The sequence below is a fragment of the Capsicum annuum genome, chromosome 10 (assembly GCF_002878395.1).
Source record: "Capsicum annuum cultivar UCD-10X-F1 chromosome 10, UCD10Xv1.1, whole genome shotgun sequence".
In the NCBI taxonomy this organism is placed as follows: domain Eukaryota; kingdom Viridiplantae; phylum Streptophyta; class Magnoliopsida; order Solanales; family Solanaceae; genus Capsicum; species Capsicum annuum.
The window spans coordinates 9,356,714-9,376,241 of NC_061120.1; the positions used below are offsets into that span (position 1 = coordinate 9,356,714).

Consider the following 19,528-nt stretch of genomic DNA (forward strand, 5'->3'; position numbering starts at 1 on the left):
TATTATTAATTTATTATATTAAGTAGCATATGTTTTGTATATGCTACTTAATATAATAAATTAATAATACTTGGTAGTAAATTAATAATATATTAGAAGTAAGTTTTTAATTTAAAGTAGAAATTCAATTTAAATCATTAAATGAAAATAATTACAAATTAAGGACCAAAGAGTGAATGAATGTTGAATTTTATTGATTGTGAAATGATCCAAAATTTATAATTTACATGAATGAAAAATCTACAAATTATGCATCATTTTTTCCATGCATCATTTTTTCCAACTCATTCATGTTAATATTAATGGGAACTTGCATAGGATAGTCAGAGTCAACGGGGGCAAAACCATGCATTGGACTTGATTCTGTTGAGTTCTCCCGTGAAGACATAATTTCTTCAAGTTTCAGCTCGTCGTTCGGCTCCGGTTCCATTCCTTAGTTTCTTATTTCCTCTCTAATCCAACTCTGAGGCAAACTAGAACATTCATAGCATTGCTTCCCAATGAGTGTCGGTTGTCTCCAAGCTGCTGTTGTCCCTGACTAAAGGCGCTCTATGATGCAACAGTTGACATTGGAACATTCAAGATATCTCTAGCTAATCTTGAAAGTATGGGATATTGTGTTTCATTACTCCTGCACCAATCCAACGTGTTGATCCGTCGTCTGCGATCCTCTAGCGGCGACCAAAGATAATATTTTAGCTCTTCCCGATAAGTTGATGTGTAAGCTCTGTCATCAACACTGTTCCAACAAGGTAAATCATAAAAGGAATCAGGAAAATCACTATGTGCCGGCCTTTTAGAAGATGATGGCTCCCCAGGAGGATGAGGAGCGACGGTTGGAGTGATATTTGTAGGTACGGCTAAATCAAATAAATCAGCATAGTGATTATATAATTTTTCTGTGTATTCATTCGCATCACTTATAGCAGTCCACAAATCAGGTTATACTTGTTCAGAATCATTGTTAGTATTTATTTCCAAGTAAGCATAAATAATAGTACTAAAGTGGCACATAGCATTATATTTCATGCACGGATTTAGCATAGCACCAACCAAGTAAATAGGGGAAATGGAAAAAAAATATTTTTTAAATTTAGTAAACATGGCACCAACAACTTCTTTATAACCTTCTTTATTTTAATATTCTTTGAGCAAACCAGAAATATCGGCTACATATGCCAAAATGTTACAAACTGTAGGATAATAAGCACCGGAAAATTCAACCGTAGCTACATAAAATTTTTCTAAAAACTTAACAAGATCATTAATTCCAACCCAATCAGAATCATGTAGCATGCAATCATCAGAATTAACAAATGAACTGCAATATTGGTTAAAAGCTAGTGTAATAGGTACTCTATATTTATAACAAGTTTTTAAAAAATCATACGTACAATTCCATCTAATATCAATTTCCTCGGGTATCAATATCGATGCAAGTCCATTTTCTTGACATTTAACTTTAAATTCTCTAATTCTTTTTCTTCGATTATTTCCTTGAATAAAACCAACAAAAAGATGGATTTTTTCAATATAAAGGTCAAAAAACTCAAGACTATCTTTTACAATTAAATTATATATATGACATGCACACTTAATATGAAAAATTTCAGGCAACGGCGGAGATAACTTAGATTTTTTTTTTTTATAGCAGTCTTGTTGTTAGAAGCATTATCAAAAGTAATACATAAGATTTTATTTTCGATACCATAAAATCCGGTAACTTTAACAATAGAATCAACAATAAAATCTCCAGTATGTTTACGATCTTCATCATAAAATTACTATCCATCCGGTGACAAGTAATGATTAAATAATCGTTTTTATTTACAGCACGACCAAGATCAGAAGTTAGGGACAATCTACATTGAATATTTTTTAACAATGTTGATAAATAAAAACATTGTGAATGAAGTCTAAAAATATTAGATCGACAAGTACTTCTAGGAACACCATTACACATAGGATTATAAATTGCTTGAATATAATGAATAAAGGCATCAGAAGAAGGAAAATTAAAAGGCAAACAACCCATAACTACCATTTTAGCTATTTCTTCCCAGTCCCTCAATTTATTATACTTCTTCGTTACCTGACCGGTTGCTAGGTTCATTCTAGTTTGCGTTGGCCCACCAACATCCCCACCATCTCGTGCAATATTTAACTCTCTTTCGTGAGCATCACCTACATGTCTCATTAACGTACCCGTACCCCTTGCTTGCCTCCGCTTTTATGCTTATATATTTATTGACAAATATTGTGTTGTACCTCAGTATCTGATATACGTTCAATAAATTGTCATGCAATACTAGTTGTTTTACAAGCTCTTGGGCCACGGGGAGGACGGAAAGGGAGATTAACCGATTCAGATCTAACATTAGCATTTTCTACTGCGGGTGTTTCACCAATATTTTTATCATCTTCGTCTAAATTAATTGCATCTACTTCATTTTCTTCTTCTATACCGTAATTTTCCTGAGCTTCTACAATATAATTCATATCGTGAGCACCTACACCTAAAGGTACACCTTCTTCCTCAAAAGGTTGACTAAGCGGTGTCGAAGGCACACGGGTATATCTACTACTTGAACTACCTCTACCGCTAGTAATTTGCTTTTTACTACCACTACCGCTTCCGAAATAAATTTTTTTAACAACTCTAGTAGTGAGGTTTCTTAATTTATCCATAATATAATTAAACTAAAAAAATTCAAAATACACAAATATAATAAAATTAAATATTCAACAATTAATACACTAAATAAAAATTAAACGTAAGAGATGGAACAACAATACCAAATTTTGGAAGTATCCGAAGGTTGTGATTTTAGAAACTTCCATTCGTATTTTGTAATCGCAAAATAAAAAAATTAAAATGAGCACTTTACGAAATTAAATTTATAGAATATTTGAGAATTGAGAATTGAGAGAGAATGAGATTTGAGAGAATTAAAAATTGTGTGAAAAACGATTTAAAGGTGTAGGGTATTTATAAAAAAAAATTTGGGATTAAAAAATAATTTTAAAAGTAAAAAAAAATTCTTTTTAATTAATGGGCTCAAACTAGCCGTTTGGATCCAAAAGCGGCTATATAGCCGTCCCAAAAAAAATCGGGCTGGGCCGGTTAATCAGCGGACCTCAATCGAGTTGGGTCCGGACCGGGTTAACCGGGTCCCCCAAAAAAAGTACCGTACCCTAAAGTCCTTGGGCTTACCAGGCCGGATCAAATCGGGCCGATTTCATTAAATGGGCTGGTTCGAGCCGGGTTAATCCGACCAATTTGACAGGCTTAGTTCATGTGATGGTGGAGGTGCTAGTTGTAATGGTTGAATTAATTAGCATTGGGAATTAACTATAGTGGTGTAGAGGTGGCAGTGATGATAGTCACAATGAATATAATCATAATGATAGAGGTGGTACGTGTTGACGTATTGTGGTGGCTGACAGAAGTGGTTAGCTGTGGTAATGATGGTGATTGACGATGATAATAGTTGTTGATAATGGTGATGGTGGTGACAGATAATTGTGGATGAAATGACAATGAATATTATCCATATAAGAATATCTCTTAATGGTATTAAGTTTTGGTTATAGCTCTTAATGATTAAAATTACCAATTAAATGTTTAAATTTTAAAGAAAACAAATACACATAATAATCTAAGGTTTGAACTTCTATTAAGAACAATCAAATGAGACCTAACTCAGGATTTGATTGTTTTAATAGAATTTTCAAGCTTCCCTTGCATGAATTAATCATTTACATAACTAGCCATGCTTGAGGATACAAATCGAAAGCATCCAATAAAAATATTTTATGAACATAATATAATTTAAGTATATAAATAACAAATTTAAGGAGTTATTTATGTATTACGTCATCCTTTTAAGTTGAACTTAAAATATAATATAAAATCAAAACGGAACTTGTACTTCTTTTTGTTTGACATAATACCTAAAATATAAGTAAATATTTTAATTCGATCTTTATTAACAATTGAAGGTTTCAATTTTCATTAGAGAAGAAACATAAAGACTCCCCTTATCTTGTTCGAATTTTTCAAAACGATACTTAAACTTTACTTTCGACCTATTATCCCACGAATCTTAATTAAGTCGTTACAAATACATCATTTTTTGCTGAATCTAAGTCACAAGAAAGAGAATGGATGCACGCACTAATTAGATGCTGCCATGTGTTAAATAATTTAATTTTATATTTTATTTATATTTTTGAATAAAGTTTTCTCTTTTATTTTATTTATCACCCCACTCCACCCCCACCCCTTCCAGCATCTCCCTCCCCTATCCCCCGTCCAGCAGCTTCCCTCCACCCCCACCCCATCAGTTTTTTATTTCTGCATATATTCTTCTTTCTCCTTGGATTTCAATGTTAATTTTGTGGTTTTCAATTTCGTGTTTATGTTAATTTTGTATTGTTCCCCAACTTTGTACTATTAAAACTCTATTAAAATGGAGCTTTATAGTTCTTCTTAAGAGGATATATATTGGATTTTATAAAATTGTTCAAAATATCACAAAAAAAAAAACTGAAATAAGAACTTGAAATTGAAGAAAGTAAATATGATGATGGTAAAAGGTGACTAGAATTATGGTGATGATTAAGGAGAAAGAAAGTTATAGTGATGATGATGATGCTGTTGTTGTTGCTCTAACTGATGTTGTTGTTGTTGTAATTGATGTTCTTGTTGAGTTATGATGATGAAGAAGGAGACAATGAGAAAGAAGACAATGGTGGGTAGGGGGGTTGCGGGGGAAGGGTATGAAATAATTTTAAAAAATAAATAATTTTTTTTTTTAAAAAGATAAATTATATATCAAAATATTTACACGTGGTAGCTTTTAATTGGTCGAAAAAGTCAATTTTGAGCCTTTTCACGCATCTATTACGCGTGTATACACGCAGAGGATCAAAATGGTGTATTTGCAATGATTTAAGTAAGATTCGTGGGGTAATAGGTCCCAGTAAAATTTAAGTGTCTTTTTAAAAAACTCGAACAAAATTGCGGATTAGGGTTGAAAGCTAGTGTGAGTGTGTGGATTGTGGTTAGGTGTTAGGAGAGTGTGGGGGTGGTAGTCCTCTTAGGTCTGTGAGTGTATTGTTTACTACTAGGAGAATATCTGTTTTCCTATTTCTTATTTCGTATTGCTTGTATTTTACTTACTTTCTATTTCCTTGATATTTACTGTTATTATTTTATCGCTTATTTCTGTTGTGTTATACATCCTGTTTCGAGTTGCATTACGACCTTGCTATACTATTCTCTCTTTTGAGCTGGGGGTCTATCGACAATAGCCTCTCTACTTCTTCGGAGGTAGCGGTATGGACTGCATACATTTCACCCTCCCCATATCTCACTGTGTGGGAATATACTGGGTTGTTATTGTTGTTGTCGGATAATATCAGGGGGTCTTTATATATTTTCTCTTTTCATTATGACTATCTGGATATTTTAACTTGATATAAATGCATCAAGTGAATACCTAAACCTTTAAAAAGTACATCTAGATACCATTCATAAATACATCTCATTTCCAAATATACAAATTCAAAAGAGCAAATCTTGATTGAAATGTCTATTTTATGTACTAATTGATTAATAAAAGAGTTGTTTGTATTTTCTTTTAAATATATATTTCTACTTATATAATGTGTTAGTACGATAAAATTGATATATTTTTTTTAAAGTCAAAGTCATAATACAAATTCATATGAATTTAATATAGTAACAAAATAATATTTTTAAAAAATCAAATATGAAATATGAAAATTATCATGCATAAATTTCAAATACCGTACCGTATTATACCATACCAAATTAAACAGAAATTGAACCTATTTGTCAATTGTTAAAAACTGCATCTTCAACATAGTGACTAAAAAACCCAAATGAGAAAAAAAAATAAAAAAATCTCTATGCAAATTTCACTCCAAAACTCAAATGGGTATTGATGAATTTTCAACCCAAATCAGAAAAATCCAATCTTTATGTGAATTTTTCTCCAAAACACCAATGGCTATGGATGAGCTTTCCTCTTTTCCAAGTATCCAAATGCAAAAACACAAATTTTGATTGAAATTTGTTATTTATATAATTAATTAATTAATTAAAAAGTTATTTGTATTTTTTTTTAAATATACGTGTAATGTATTAGCATGATATAATTGGAACCTTTTAAAAAAAAAGTTAGAAGTAATAATGTAATAATACAAAGACATAAATCATAATCCTCTATTATATGAACCAGATACTGGAGTCCGTGCCAGCACAGACTCAATATGTTATTTTTTGGATATTATATATATATATATATATATATATATATATATATATTTGTTCTAATTTATGTTACAATGATGAAATATTGGATAAAGTCAATCAAATTTGTTATATATAGTTTTAGATATTTTAAGTTTTTGATTATATTATGATTTATACGACTTTCTACATAATTTTCAAGTAATATTCCTCTATCCCAATTAATATGACATCGACAAAACTTGAAAAGTTAAGCATATATTTTATACATCTTTCAAATATTTTAGATTGATAATTATTGTGATTTATATTATTTTTTATGAAATTTTCAAATAATTTATCCCAATTAATGTTGCATTATTGTGATTTGTATTACTTTTCACAAGATTTTTAAGTCATATATCTCAATTTATGTTGCACTGATAAAATTTTGAGTCAACCATAACTTTGTATGTGTCTCCAAATAATTTAAATTAATAATTATTATAATTTATAATATTTTTATACAATTTTCAAATATATAACAAGTTAAAAGTAAAAATAAAATAGCTACATTAAAATTTAGTCAATCCATTATATTTTTAATATGTTTTAAATTTTGTAAGCTGTTAGCTATTGTTATTTATAATACTTTTTTTTTATCATTGTAATTTAATATTATAGGATTTTAGCTATTATAATTTGTAATATTCTCCTTGTTCAAATTTTTTTGGCATTGATAGTTTATTATATTTTAAAAATAGTTTAAGTTTTTAATTATTATAATTTATAATATTTTTTATTCTATTCCAATTTCAACGGCACATATATAATTTTGAGAGCAGATATGTATTAAATAACTCATAATAACTAATTAAAAGTTATATAATAAAATTGCTATAAAATTACTTGTAAAAGTTAAGTGAATCTCATATGAGAAATTAAATTAATTAGGATCCATGTATATATTAAAAAAATATTTGAAAAATAAATAAATTAGAAACTATTAATGAGAAGACCCCAAAAAATAAGTGGGACCTACTTGCTAGAAAGCTGAAATACAGCTTTTCTTGTAACAAGCACATTCATATAGCATCTAAGTACAACAACTTCAAAAAACAATAAAATGTAAAATACCTAAAATACAATTAAGCAAATTAACAATCCCAATAAGCACACATGACAACCATGTGCTGTGTGCTAACTCACACTTAGAAGCACGAGTGGAGCTGCTGGAAGCAGGCAGGTGACGGTCGACATGTCTGCTTCTAGCTACCTGCTTGTTCCGTAATTTTTGAGGATTTAATAAATTGAAAAAGATTTAAGGATTTTGAGGGTATTTTTATCTTTACTCATATTTATCTCATGTATTTAAACTCATGTGTTACTTATACCATCAAATGGGATATATTAAACAAGAATGTGACTCTGCTTTAGGCGCGAAAATTTTGAGGCCTAAAAAATTTTAAACTTTTCAAATGGGAGGGGAAACTTTCAGAAAATAGGTGTATTATTGAAGAAATAGGTTACTACAACCACACTTTTCAAACTTACAAATCATAGTCTACTTTCTAGCTGACTAGCATTGTATCTGTATCAACAAATAAAGCTACATTGTATAATGGTCTTCTAGGACCACTTACAATTTTGAATAGCTACATTATTGAAGAAATAAGCAGCAACAACCACAATAACAAAATTATAAGTTATAACCTACTTTCTGGCTGACTAGCACTATGTCACTGTTATTGTATCAACAAATATAGGTGTATTCATGAATACAAATTTCTTTTTCAATTTTTTGGTATTTATATTTTTACCCCCCTCTCAAATGTAACAAATTATTATTTGTATTCAGATATTTGTATTTGAATGATTCATTTGTATCAACACAATTTATATTAATCCACATAAACATAACAACACATTTATTTTCTTTTCTATATTATAGAAATGATGGTTTCAACATGGCAACTTCTTGCAATTTTAAAAAAGTTTGAGGGTAGTTTAATCATTAAACATAAGTTCTAAGCTCAATTCGATAATTTTTTGTGCATTATTTTTTGAACCTCATAAATTTTTTTAATGAAAGCCCATTCTTTTCTCTTTAATTACCAACAATGTCATCTAAGAAATTTACTATAATGCCATCACACATGACCTTGCATATTTCTATATTATTTTCACACATGTGGGCCCTCTATCTTTCATTTATTTTTCATTTTTAATATTTATCTTTTTATGTGTAAAATTATTTTAAATATATTATATTTAAGTAAATTAATTAGTAAGATGGTAATTTATTGTTAAAATTAATTATAATTGATACAATTAAATAATTTTTTTTCTTTATTTAATTTCATATCAAACATATAATTTACTTTCTTTCTTATTTGTTACTACAATTTCACCTAATTTTTTTTTTTAATATATAGAAGAGAAAATTTTGATATGCCTGCTTATGTTGTTTGCTTCAACTTCTTCAATCATGATTTTATTACATTGTCTCTAATTAATTATTATAAGTCATTTATATATTAAAAAAATATTTAATTTTAAAAAGAAAAATAGACATTTATAACTTGTCTATTTCAGTTGCTTCAATCGTAATTTTACTTTTTATTGTATCATTTTAATTAATTATTATAAATTATTTATATATTAAAAAAATAATAATATTTAATAAAAAAATTAAAATAGACAATTATGACATATCTGCTTCAGTTGCTTTAATCGTAATTTTACTAAATATCGCCCCCAATTAATTATTATAAATCATCTAAATATTTAAAGAAGCTCTTCGTCGACTTGTCGGCTTGAGCTATTTGCTCCGTGATTTTACTATATAATTCCTAATTAATTATTATAAATTATTTATATATTACAAAATTAATAATAGATAATAAAATAATAGAATAGATATTTATCACATGTCTGCTTCAGCGGCTTTAATCATAATTTTATTAAATATCACCTCTAATTAATTATTATAAGTTATCTAAGTATTAAATAAATAATATTTAATAAAAAGGATAAATATAGATATAAAATTATAAGTTAACTCTTGATGTTTTAAAGTAACTTGAATTCTTATATGAGATTTCACTTACTTTTTTTAACAAGTATCTTTTACAATAATTTTATTATGTCATTTCTAATTAGTTGTTGTGACTCATTTAAGACATGTCTATTTCGCTGCTTCAATCGTGATTTTACTATATCACCTCTAATTAATTATTATATTCATCTAAGCATCATGTCATTTAAATTAGAGTAGAAAATTTTTACACAATAATTAAAAAATTAAATTATTTAAGAAATATAATTGACTATCAGTGCACAAACTCTAGACAAGAAGAGTAGCATATATTTTTTGAAAATTACATAAAAATATTATAAATTACAATAATTAAAACTTTAAATATCTAAAATAATTTAATCCATTATATATCTTTAACAAATACTTAAAAAAATACTGTAATTCACAATAATTAACAACTTAAAAATTTAAACGATATAAATATTTGGTTGACTCTCGAAATTGTATCAGTGTCACTTAAAAATAGAAGAAAAATATTATAAATCACAATAATTAAAAACTTAGATTATTTTGAAAATATAATTGACTATCCATGTCACAAAAGTTTGAATAAAGAGAGTAACATATATTATTTAAAAATTACATAAAAATATTAGAAATTACAATATTAACAACTTAAAATATCTAAAAACATATTAAAAGTATGATTGATTATCTAAATTCATTTTGTAACACAAAAATTGAAACAAATAAATATATATTGAGCTCATGCTAGATCCCGAGTGAATCCTAGGATGTATATATGCAATTCATCTTTTTTTAAACTTTGGTTTAAATATATCAAATTGAAAATACAAGTTTTAATACAGTACACTATACATAAAAAAGTGTATAAGAAATAATATTAGCATAAATAATACCAATATTACTAATACACGCATTATTAATGAAAACATTATTAATACATTCTATCAGCATTATTTTTATACACTCTAACAAACGACTCCACATTTGAATAGAAGAAACATATACAAAAGCAAAGTTCAATAACATATCTACATAAGTATGTTTTATTGTGTTTTCAAAGTCAAATAATTTAAATTAATATGAAAGATGGTAACTATAGTTTTTTTTCTATATAATTTTTGAAACAATTAAAATTTGAAAATTAAAATATTAATTTAATTTAATTTCAAAGAACAAATTGACAAATAAAAGAGAAGGAGAAAATAAAAAAACAAATAATATTTATGACGGCGTAGTAAGGGAATTCATAATTATGTTATAAGACATAATTTCTTGCAAAATACTATCAAGTAGTCAATATATTTTATGTATTCATGTGTTATAATTCATAATTCAAACTAATATCAATTTAAGTTACTATACATAATAAAATATTTTAATATTAGATCCATGCTGACACAAATCATACTCCAGTTGAAATAAAAAAGAATGTTTTTTATACACTTTGGACATAGATTCTATATGAATCAATGGATCGTGACAAGTGGTTACTACTAGCAATGACTTCCTTTATAACTAACTGATGGCCGTTTAGGGGCTTATGTTTGCATAATACTTGTAAATTGTTAAACCCAAACTCACTAAAGATGAGAAAAACCCTCAATAAACCCCTTTCTACCATTGCTGTAACATCAAGATTCAACTATCCACCTTCACAATGGGTAAATTTTCCACTTTTCCAAGTACCCCAATCCCAAAAATCAAATCTTTATGCAGATTTCACTTCAAAATCCAAATGGGTATGTGTGGATTTCCCTTTTTCCCAAGTACCTACCGTGTCGGTTCGGTGTACTAAAGCTCCTGCTATGCGCAAGATTTTGGAAAGGACCGAACTACAAAGGATTATTGTATCCAAATTAGAAAAATCAAATCTATATGTAAATTTCACTCCAAAATCCATATGGGAATTGGCAAATTTGCCTCTTTTCCAAGTACCCAAATTAGAAAAATCAAATCTTTATGTAAATTTCACTCCAAAATCCAAAAGGGTATTCACTAGTTCTTCTAATCTTCCACCACCAGAATGGGTGCAGCCATTTATAAACCTTTCAGACTTAGTCACAGATCACAAACCATCACCATGGGTATCACAAATCTTGAATCTTTTAGATAATTCACAATTAATGGAGCATAATTTAGATGCTTATTGTTGCAAGTTTTTGATTAAATTGTCTCCAAGTTTTGTTGCATATTTGTTGAAAACTGATTACCTTAAGGATAAGCCTGATATCGCGTTTCGTTTCTTTTATTGGGGTGGTAAGCAAAGGGGATATGTTCATAATTGTGAATGTTATGTGTATTTGATTCAGATTTTGTCGTCTTCGCGTGAATTGGATAGGATTAAACATGTGTTTAGTGAGTTTAAGTGTAGTGGTTTGTTGGTGAATGTGGTAGGAGTTAATTCATTGATTAGGACTTTTGGAGAACTTGGGATGGTTGAGGAGTTGTTATGGGTGTGGAGACGAATGAAAGAAAGTGGTATCGAGCCTAGTTTGTATACGTATAACTTTTTGATGAATGGATTGGTGAATTCGATGTTTATTGAGTCTGCTGAACGCGTTTTTGAGGTTATGGAAAGCGGGAAAGTTAATCCGGATATTGTTACGTATAATACTATGATTAAGGGGTATTGTAGGTCAGGGAAGCTTCAAAAGGCAATGGAGAGATTTAGAGACATGGAGGTTACGAAAGTGGAGCCTGACAAGATTAGTTACATGACTCTGATGCAAGCGTGTTATGCGGAGGGAGATTTTGATTCTTGTTTGGGACTCTATCATGAAATGGAGGAAAAGGAGTTGGATATTCCACCACACGCTTATACGTTAGTGATTGGAGGGTTTTGTAAAACGGGGAAGGTTCTGGAAGGGTTTACTGTTTTTGAAAATATGATCAAGAGGGGTTTTAGACCTAATCTGTCGATTTATACTGCTTTGATTGACTCGTACATGAAACATGGTAACTTGGATGAGGGTATGAGGCTTTTTGACAGAATGAGGAATGAAGGATTCGAACCAGATGAGGTAACGTTTGGGGTCATTGTAAATGGTTTATGCAAGAGTGGGAGGTTGGATGAGGCCATGCAGTGGCTTGAGTACTGTCAAAATAACAATGTAGCTATCAATGCGATGTTTTATTCAAGTCTTATTGATGGTCTAGGAAAGGCAGGGAGAGTTGATGAAGCCAAAGAACTCTTTGAGGAAATGGCTGAGAAGGGATGTACGCGTGATTCTTATTGTTATAATGCGCTTATCGATGCCTTGGCCAAAGATGAGAAAATTGATGAAGCTTTAGTTCTTTTTAAGAGAATGGAAGATGAAGGTTGTGATCAGACAGTTTATACATACACAATATTGATCAGTGGCTTGTTTAAAGAGCATCAAAATGAAGAGGCACTGAAGTTGTGGCATATGATGATTGATAAGGGTATAACTCCAAATGCTGCTTCTTTTCGAGCCCTTTCAACCGGGCTTTGTCTTTCCGGCAAGGTGGCAAGAGCATGTAAGATATTGGATGAGCTGGCACCAATGGGTGTTATCCTGGAGACAGCTTTTGAAGATATGATTAATGTTTTATGCAAGGCAGGTCGTATAAAAGAGGCTTGCAAGTTAGCTGATGGGATTGTGGATCGAGGTCGAGAAATTCCTGGAAAAGTTCGTACTGTTTTGATTAATGCCTTGAGGAAGACAGGGAATGCTGATATGGCGGTGAAGTTGATGCATAGTAAGATTGGCATTGGATACGACAGGATGGGTAGCATTAAAAGGAGAGTAAAATTCCGAGTTTTGTTTGAAAAGTGAGGCATTGGATAAATGGTAGCATTAAAAGGAGAGTAAAGTTTCGAGCTTTGGTTGAAAGGTGAGGCAAAAGCTGGATATTGGGGTTACTATTGGGACATTCAAGTATGCTATTTTGCTGTCATGAGTGGTTATTAGTTGAATATTTCGAGGCAAAATTGACAAAGATGTGATCAGATAAGCAAGGAACATTCCATTTGACAAAGCTATCCATATCTGCCACTTTATGGAGTTCTAACAAGCAAAGCAAGAGGTAAAGTTAATTGTCATTTTTGTAAATAAGAGTGTCTGACGAATCATCTTGCTTGCGTTCGATCTGCTTCTTTTTGTTGAAACTGTAGTACGATGTAGGGTGGTTTGACATTCAACTCAAAATTCTGAAGTGCTACCTTTTCCGTAATTCTGATTAAGCCTGGGAGATATTTAAAGATGCTGACCTCCTCTGTTGATTTTAAATGCTTTATAAAACTCTGCTATACCTAAAATTGATGGATGGGTTTATATACCACTCATATTATTTACTATCCGTCGAAGATTCTTCTCATAAGATTTATGCCTACACATATGCTTTTAATCAGTTGAGTCAGTAGTTCCTGAAATCAATTAAAATATGGTACTCCCATGACAACTTATCTCATATTTGTTGTAAAAGAGGTACTATCTTTCCAAGCTCCAGTTGTTCAAGTAATAAGTAGCTGGTAGAATGCTTAAGTTTCTTCGTGGATGTGGTATTTCGTACACATAAGAGCTGTGCCTTAATCTTAAATCATGTATTGGAACCTAAGGACATCCTACCTTGCCAGATACTGCGCAGATGCTGAAATTCAAATGTTTATGGCTGTTGGCTTTTTTGGTTTAATATATATGATGTAAAGGATGAATGTAGCATGCTAAATTCAATAGAATCCTTATAGGAATAGGTTTTTGTACAGCTGGATTCCTTCCATTATTTTTTTGTATTTTTTTAATGAAGGATCCCCAACCAGTGTACTGCCTTTGCAGTATCATAGTGCTAGGCTGCCCTATTTTTGATATAATGTTTACCTACCTATTCAAAGAAAAAAAAATACAGAAGAATGCTGTTCTATAGCAACAATATTTTGCCTTAAGTACTTTAAAATTTGCCACAATTTCTTGCTTCTTTATTGTGAGTTGGGTTAATAATTGACAATTTAGGGAAGAATGCTTTGTTTGTAACTGTGTATGCAGTTTCTTGTAGTCTCTTGTTCGTGATGTTTTGGTGATATCTATGATTTCGAATAACTAGTTTATAGTATTACCTTGTGGGTGTCTTGTTTTCTTTATTATCTAGCGGTGTGATATCCCTTTTTGTTGTTTGCTTTTATGTTTTTTGTTTGTTATATTGTTATCTGTCCTGAGCCGGGGGTCTTATCAGAAACAGTCTCTCTACTTCATCTATGGTAGTAGTCTATTGGAATACACTGGGTATGTTGTTGTTGTTGGGTTAATAATTGACAATTAGGAGTCCAGTGAAGGTGGTTGCACCATCTTTTTTATGGGTGTCCTAGCAGCGGTACGAATTCTTCTATATTGAGCATGATTCCTTCGTTTTCAATTTTTCACTTATCAATTTTGAGGGCAGGGATGTGAGACATGTGTTGGATACATCATCTCGACTATCTGTACAATTATATGCATATCCTGTAAGAGTAATGGACAATAGACAAAAGATTAAATTCACTTCTCTAATAGGGGTCTCAGAAGCAAGCTAAATTTTTTCTTTATAACTCAGCAAAAATACACTAATGACAAAAACCAGCAATAAGATATAATGGAAGTATACGAAAGCTGATTCAGTCAGGTTTCCAATTAATTCTGTGGTGAGGTCGGAAATCTCACGAGATATCTACTTCATACACATTCCGAAGATTACACCAGATAGTGACTACATACAAGCACTTGAGTTCAAGTTATGTACAGAGTCAGCTTTGTCTTTGAAACATCTGTGGTTTCTTTCTCTCTTTGCAACAAATGATTGATAAGTACATCACTGTGGCATTAACATATGATTTCATATCATTTGGAATGGTCCCATTTAGTATCCTCCATATTTTTTTCCTCTAAATTTTCTTTTTACCCAATTGTAGTAACATGAAAGTCTGTCTTTGATTCTCTATAATGCTGATTCACTTGTTCTTCAATGTTCATTGCTCAGCACGTCATTTTTATTTTTATTCTTTTTTTTTTGTTTTGTCAAGGGTAGCTTCCAGCTATGTTGTGTAGGTCGGAGTGGTGGCCAATCAAGAACTCTCATATTTAGAAGATGAAAGTGGCAGAGATGAGGATGTTGCAATGGATGTGTGGTTACATTAGAAGCAATAACATTAAAACATGAGTATATCTGAGACAAGGTGGGAGTGGGTTTGGTGGAAGACAAGATGCAGGAAGCGAGGTTGAGATGGTTCGGGCATGTGAGAAGGAGAGGCACTGATGCCTCAGTGCGGAGGTGTGAGAGGTCGGCTATGAATGGTTTTATGGGAGGTAGAGGTAGACCAAGGAAGTATTGGAGAGAGGTGATTAGATAGGACATAACGCAGTTGAAACTAATCGAGGACATGACCTTAGATAGGAAGGTGTGGAAAACACGAATTAGGGTAGAAGGTTAGTAGGTAGGAGTGCGTCCATACTAGTTGGTAGGAGTGCATGGTCTTGTTGCCCTTACTAGTAGTCATAGGGCTATTCTTGTAGTTTCTTGTTCGATGTCTGTTACAATCTTTTGTGTTGTGTAGTTTGATTTTAGTATTATTTTGTAGTAGTACTGCTTTGCTACCATCTATTGTCTTTGTTACTATTGATTGTCTCTTGTACATCTATTACACCTTCGTCTAGACTGTTTTTGTATTGAGTTGGGGGTCTATCGGAAACAACCTCTATACCTCACCTCTAAGGTAGAGCCTAGAGAGGTAAGGTTTGCATACGCTCTATCCTTCCCAAAGCCCACTTTGTGGGACTACACTGGGTATGTTGTTGTTGTTACATGGGTAGTGTTCGTTCCAACTTACACACACTTGGAGTATTTCGTAGTTTTTTCCCAAATAAAATCGAAAGGGTTGTATCACATCGATATGTCGATTCGTTTTTCACGAGATATCTGTTACGTCCTACTAGCACTGGTACCTGATAACTCTACTAAAGCTTGGGCAGATGGTAAGAAGTCACCTTGGGATTAGTTTCAACACTTATTTTAATAAATGGCCCCGTTTGATAATATGTAGGCAATTGATTCTGTTGTCTTTATGCTTCTTTTCGATATCAAATGTGTAATTAGTTGCACCTTGTCGCTGTTTCTACTGTTGTTTACGACATCAAAGATATAATTAGTTGCACTTTGACACTTATGTTTTAGTTGCTATATCTTTCTTCCTTCGCCAAACCATGCTTTTGTGAATTGAAATCTTGCTTATATGCTAGAAGCTAATTATCTGAATGTTTCAATTCCAATCAGGATCTTGTCTTTGGGGGAGAGGGACTTGCAGTTGCTCTAGATTTATTCATCACTTATTGTCAATGCATTCAGTACTGGGCCCAGGAAGATGCGCATTCACGGATGACCTAGAATCATTTGATATGGAGATAGGAAAGTGGGAGCTAGAATACCAGCAGCAGATGTAACTAATCAGCGGGCATTGCCTGTATAGCAAGTACAGATCATTGTCTTTTGGAACTTCGAGTGGATCCTTGGAGCAGCGCGATCACCTTGTTAGTTTCCAAGCCATTTCCGAGGTAAAATGTTCTTGATATCTTTTGTCTAGGATGGCTAATTAAATTACTTACATATATGAGAACATTACGAGATGTAACAGCAGGACGTTGGGACTTAAAAAATGCCTCTGTGCTGTCCTTGTTGCACTGCTGTACGTTTGTTTGAGTCACGGGATGAGTGGCAAAGAGAGTTTTGTACTGTTCTCTGTCATCTTTGTGTTTTAACATCACTCGAAGGAACTGCTTTTCAATTAAACACGTGCACAATGGCAATCACTGTATTAGAACCAATTTGCATGTTCTACCATCTGTGACATTTGTAGGCACATGCCTCTATTGCTTATCCATTCATATTCATTCAGCCACAACATATGCAAATTTTGTTTTGATGGGATATGCCTAGACAATATTTGGTAATCACAATGTAAATTGCTTGCTTTCTTGTGCTTACACGCTCTAAAAGTGATGTTGCACCCGTGTCAGATCCTCCCAAAATGAACTACTTCTGGAGGGTCCTACACGCACGCTGGAGCGTTTTGAAGAGTTCGAGCAACATAGATTGCTTGATCCCAAAAACAGTTTTGATTTATAGGTAAAAATAATTGTAAGAGTTCAGGTGTGCATATATCCCTTGGCACAACTTCCCGTATTTCATATGTTTTAATGGCCTTAAACTCCTTTTTATCAAGAAACGATCTGTCCATGTCAAGTTTCTGTAAACGTTTGTTGTATGGAGTACTTTGAAACATGGACGAGCCATCGTGATCTATATTTTTGTCATGCAGATACATTTCATTATCAAGGATGATACTTTTCTTTACGATTGTTTGTTTTGTGAATTAACTTTGTATTAGGATCACAAAGACATAGTATCTAACTTTTCAACTGGTATGGGTCTATGGGATAATGGCAAGTTGATTACTCTGCCTTACATGAAAAAAAGATGTGCATTTGTTCTGGATAGTGACTTCCTGAAATTGATTTATAGGCCACTTGCAGATTTTTTCTTTCCTTTTCTTTCTTTTGGGGGGAGGGGGGATTTGCTTCCTCCTGAATACATTTAGTTGAAGAGATATTTATGGATTTGTTTCTTCTTGTTTTACTCCCACACCCCACCTGTTGTGCATCGCATATTTGGGAATTTACTGGACAATCTAGACCCGACGAGGATATTCTTTCCTCTAATTTGCCTCTAGGCTGGGGAGAATGTGGTAATTAGGCAACGTCTACATATGGAATATGATTTTTTCTGTATATGTTGTTCTCGACTTGAACTATGTATAGCGCGTATTATAGGGCTGTGGGGCTTCATATAGTATGCTAATCTTTTTTTTTTCTTTTTGATGACCGAGAAATCTCTCCGGAACCAATCTTAGGATCAATCACCACCTTAGAAACTTAGGAATAATGGTCTGCCCTCTACCCTTCTCCATAGAGTACGCTAGTCGATGAATTACAATTGAGCCCAGTGGTCCTAAAACTATTGCTTTGGCAAGAGTAACTGCATGGTCCCTAATAGTCTTATTATTGCTTCCACAGAATCCATATAAAATGTGTGCTTCCACACTAGTAAATGCTATGACATCATTTGGTACATGAACTTTTATCAACTAACCATCAGTCAATGATAATTTTTTTTCCACAAACTACACAGGAGAGTAAACTATACCAGGCAAGCCCTGTGTCATGAGCTCTACCGAGAAAACATGCGGGATCTCCTTGTTCAACCAACTTGGCCACCTTTGCTGGTATAATAATTGATATACATTCTAATTGTAATTAGTCATTATAGTTTGATGTAAACATTGACGCAGGTGAATATTTTCTCCAGACTAAGCTCGTAGCCTGTCGGCTAAAGAGGAAAAAATATCTCCTCTCACTAGCCTATGTTACAGATTGAGGATTTAGTACTGCATTTTAAGTCCAATGTACTTTGATATCTTAAGAGAAAATACAATTGGTCCTTATCAGATTCTGCTAGATATTGAAATCTTGCCACATGCTATTGTAATAATTTGGAAGTATTACTATTACCTCCAAAATAAAGTGCAGAATATATGGGGAAATTCCTAACTTTTAGTATATTGATTTTGGTATCTCTTATCTCTTTAGTTTTTTGTCGTATAGGACAATGTTTAGTTGATTCTCTGCCTTACATTTGAAAAAAAAAAATGTGCATCTGTTCTGGACAGTGGACCTCCTGCAATTACTTTACAGCCCACTTGCAGCTTTTTCTGGATTTGTCATTTGCTTCTTTTGTGGGATTACACGGGATCGTAGATGTTGAACCCCTTTCGGTTAGATCATGTTTCTTCATACTTTGAGGCCTTTAGTGGAAATCCCGACTCCGCCACTGGTGGCGAGCCGCATATTTGGAAACCTATATGTATTTTATATTATCTAGCGGAGAGGAGTTGGGCGTCAGAGCGCGGTAAAATTTCATGTAGTTCTACCCTGCTATTTAACTTGTATGTAGTATTTTTCGAATTTATAGCAGTTGGAAGTATAATGCTTTGAAGAAGTTTGGTGAAGTGGTTGTGAATCTTGAATATGAAACTTGAGTTTAAATCAAGTGGATGGTGTTGGAATTTTTTTTTAAATATACCTAGAAATCACAAGAAAAGACAGTCGGGTGTACTAAAGCTTTTGCTATGTGCAGTGTCCGGGGAAGGGATTCACTACAAT

General features: G+C 32.0%; 1 protein-coding gene across 2 annotated transcripts; it reads left to right on the forward strand.

Moving 5' to 3' along the window:
• Positions 1-10,829: 10,829 nt before the first annotated feature.
• Positions 10,830-18,899, forward strand: LOC107845609 (pentatricopeptide repeat-containing protein At1g03560, mitochondrial). 2 transcript variants are annotated; one of them, XM_016690035.2, is made up of 3 exons: positions 10,830-13,373; positions 16,587-16,864; positions 18,498-18,899. In XM_016690035.2, exon 1 carries the CDS (start codon positions 10,913-10,915, stop codon positions 13,121-13,123), a length of 2,211 nt encoding a protein of 736 aa, XP_016545521.2. In that variant the 5' UTR covers positions 10,830-10,912; the 3' UTR covers positions 13,124-13,373; positions 16,587-16,864; positions 18,498-18,899. The 2 variants fall into 2 exon arrangements, with proteins under 2 accessions (XP_016545521.2, XP_047254447.1); XM_047398491.1 differs by lacking the exons at positions 16,587-16,864; positions 18,498-18,899 and adding an exon at positions 15,345-15,886.
• The last annotated feature ends 629 nt before the right edge of the window (positions 18,900-19,528 follow it).

Coding starts and splice junctions, on each gene's coding strand:
- LOC107845609 (XM_016690035.2), top strand. CDS start 10,913: ATGAGAAAAACCCTCAATAAACCCCTTTCTACCATTGCTGTAACATCA.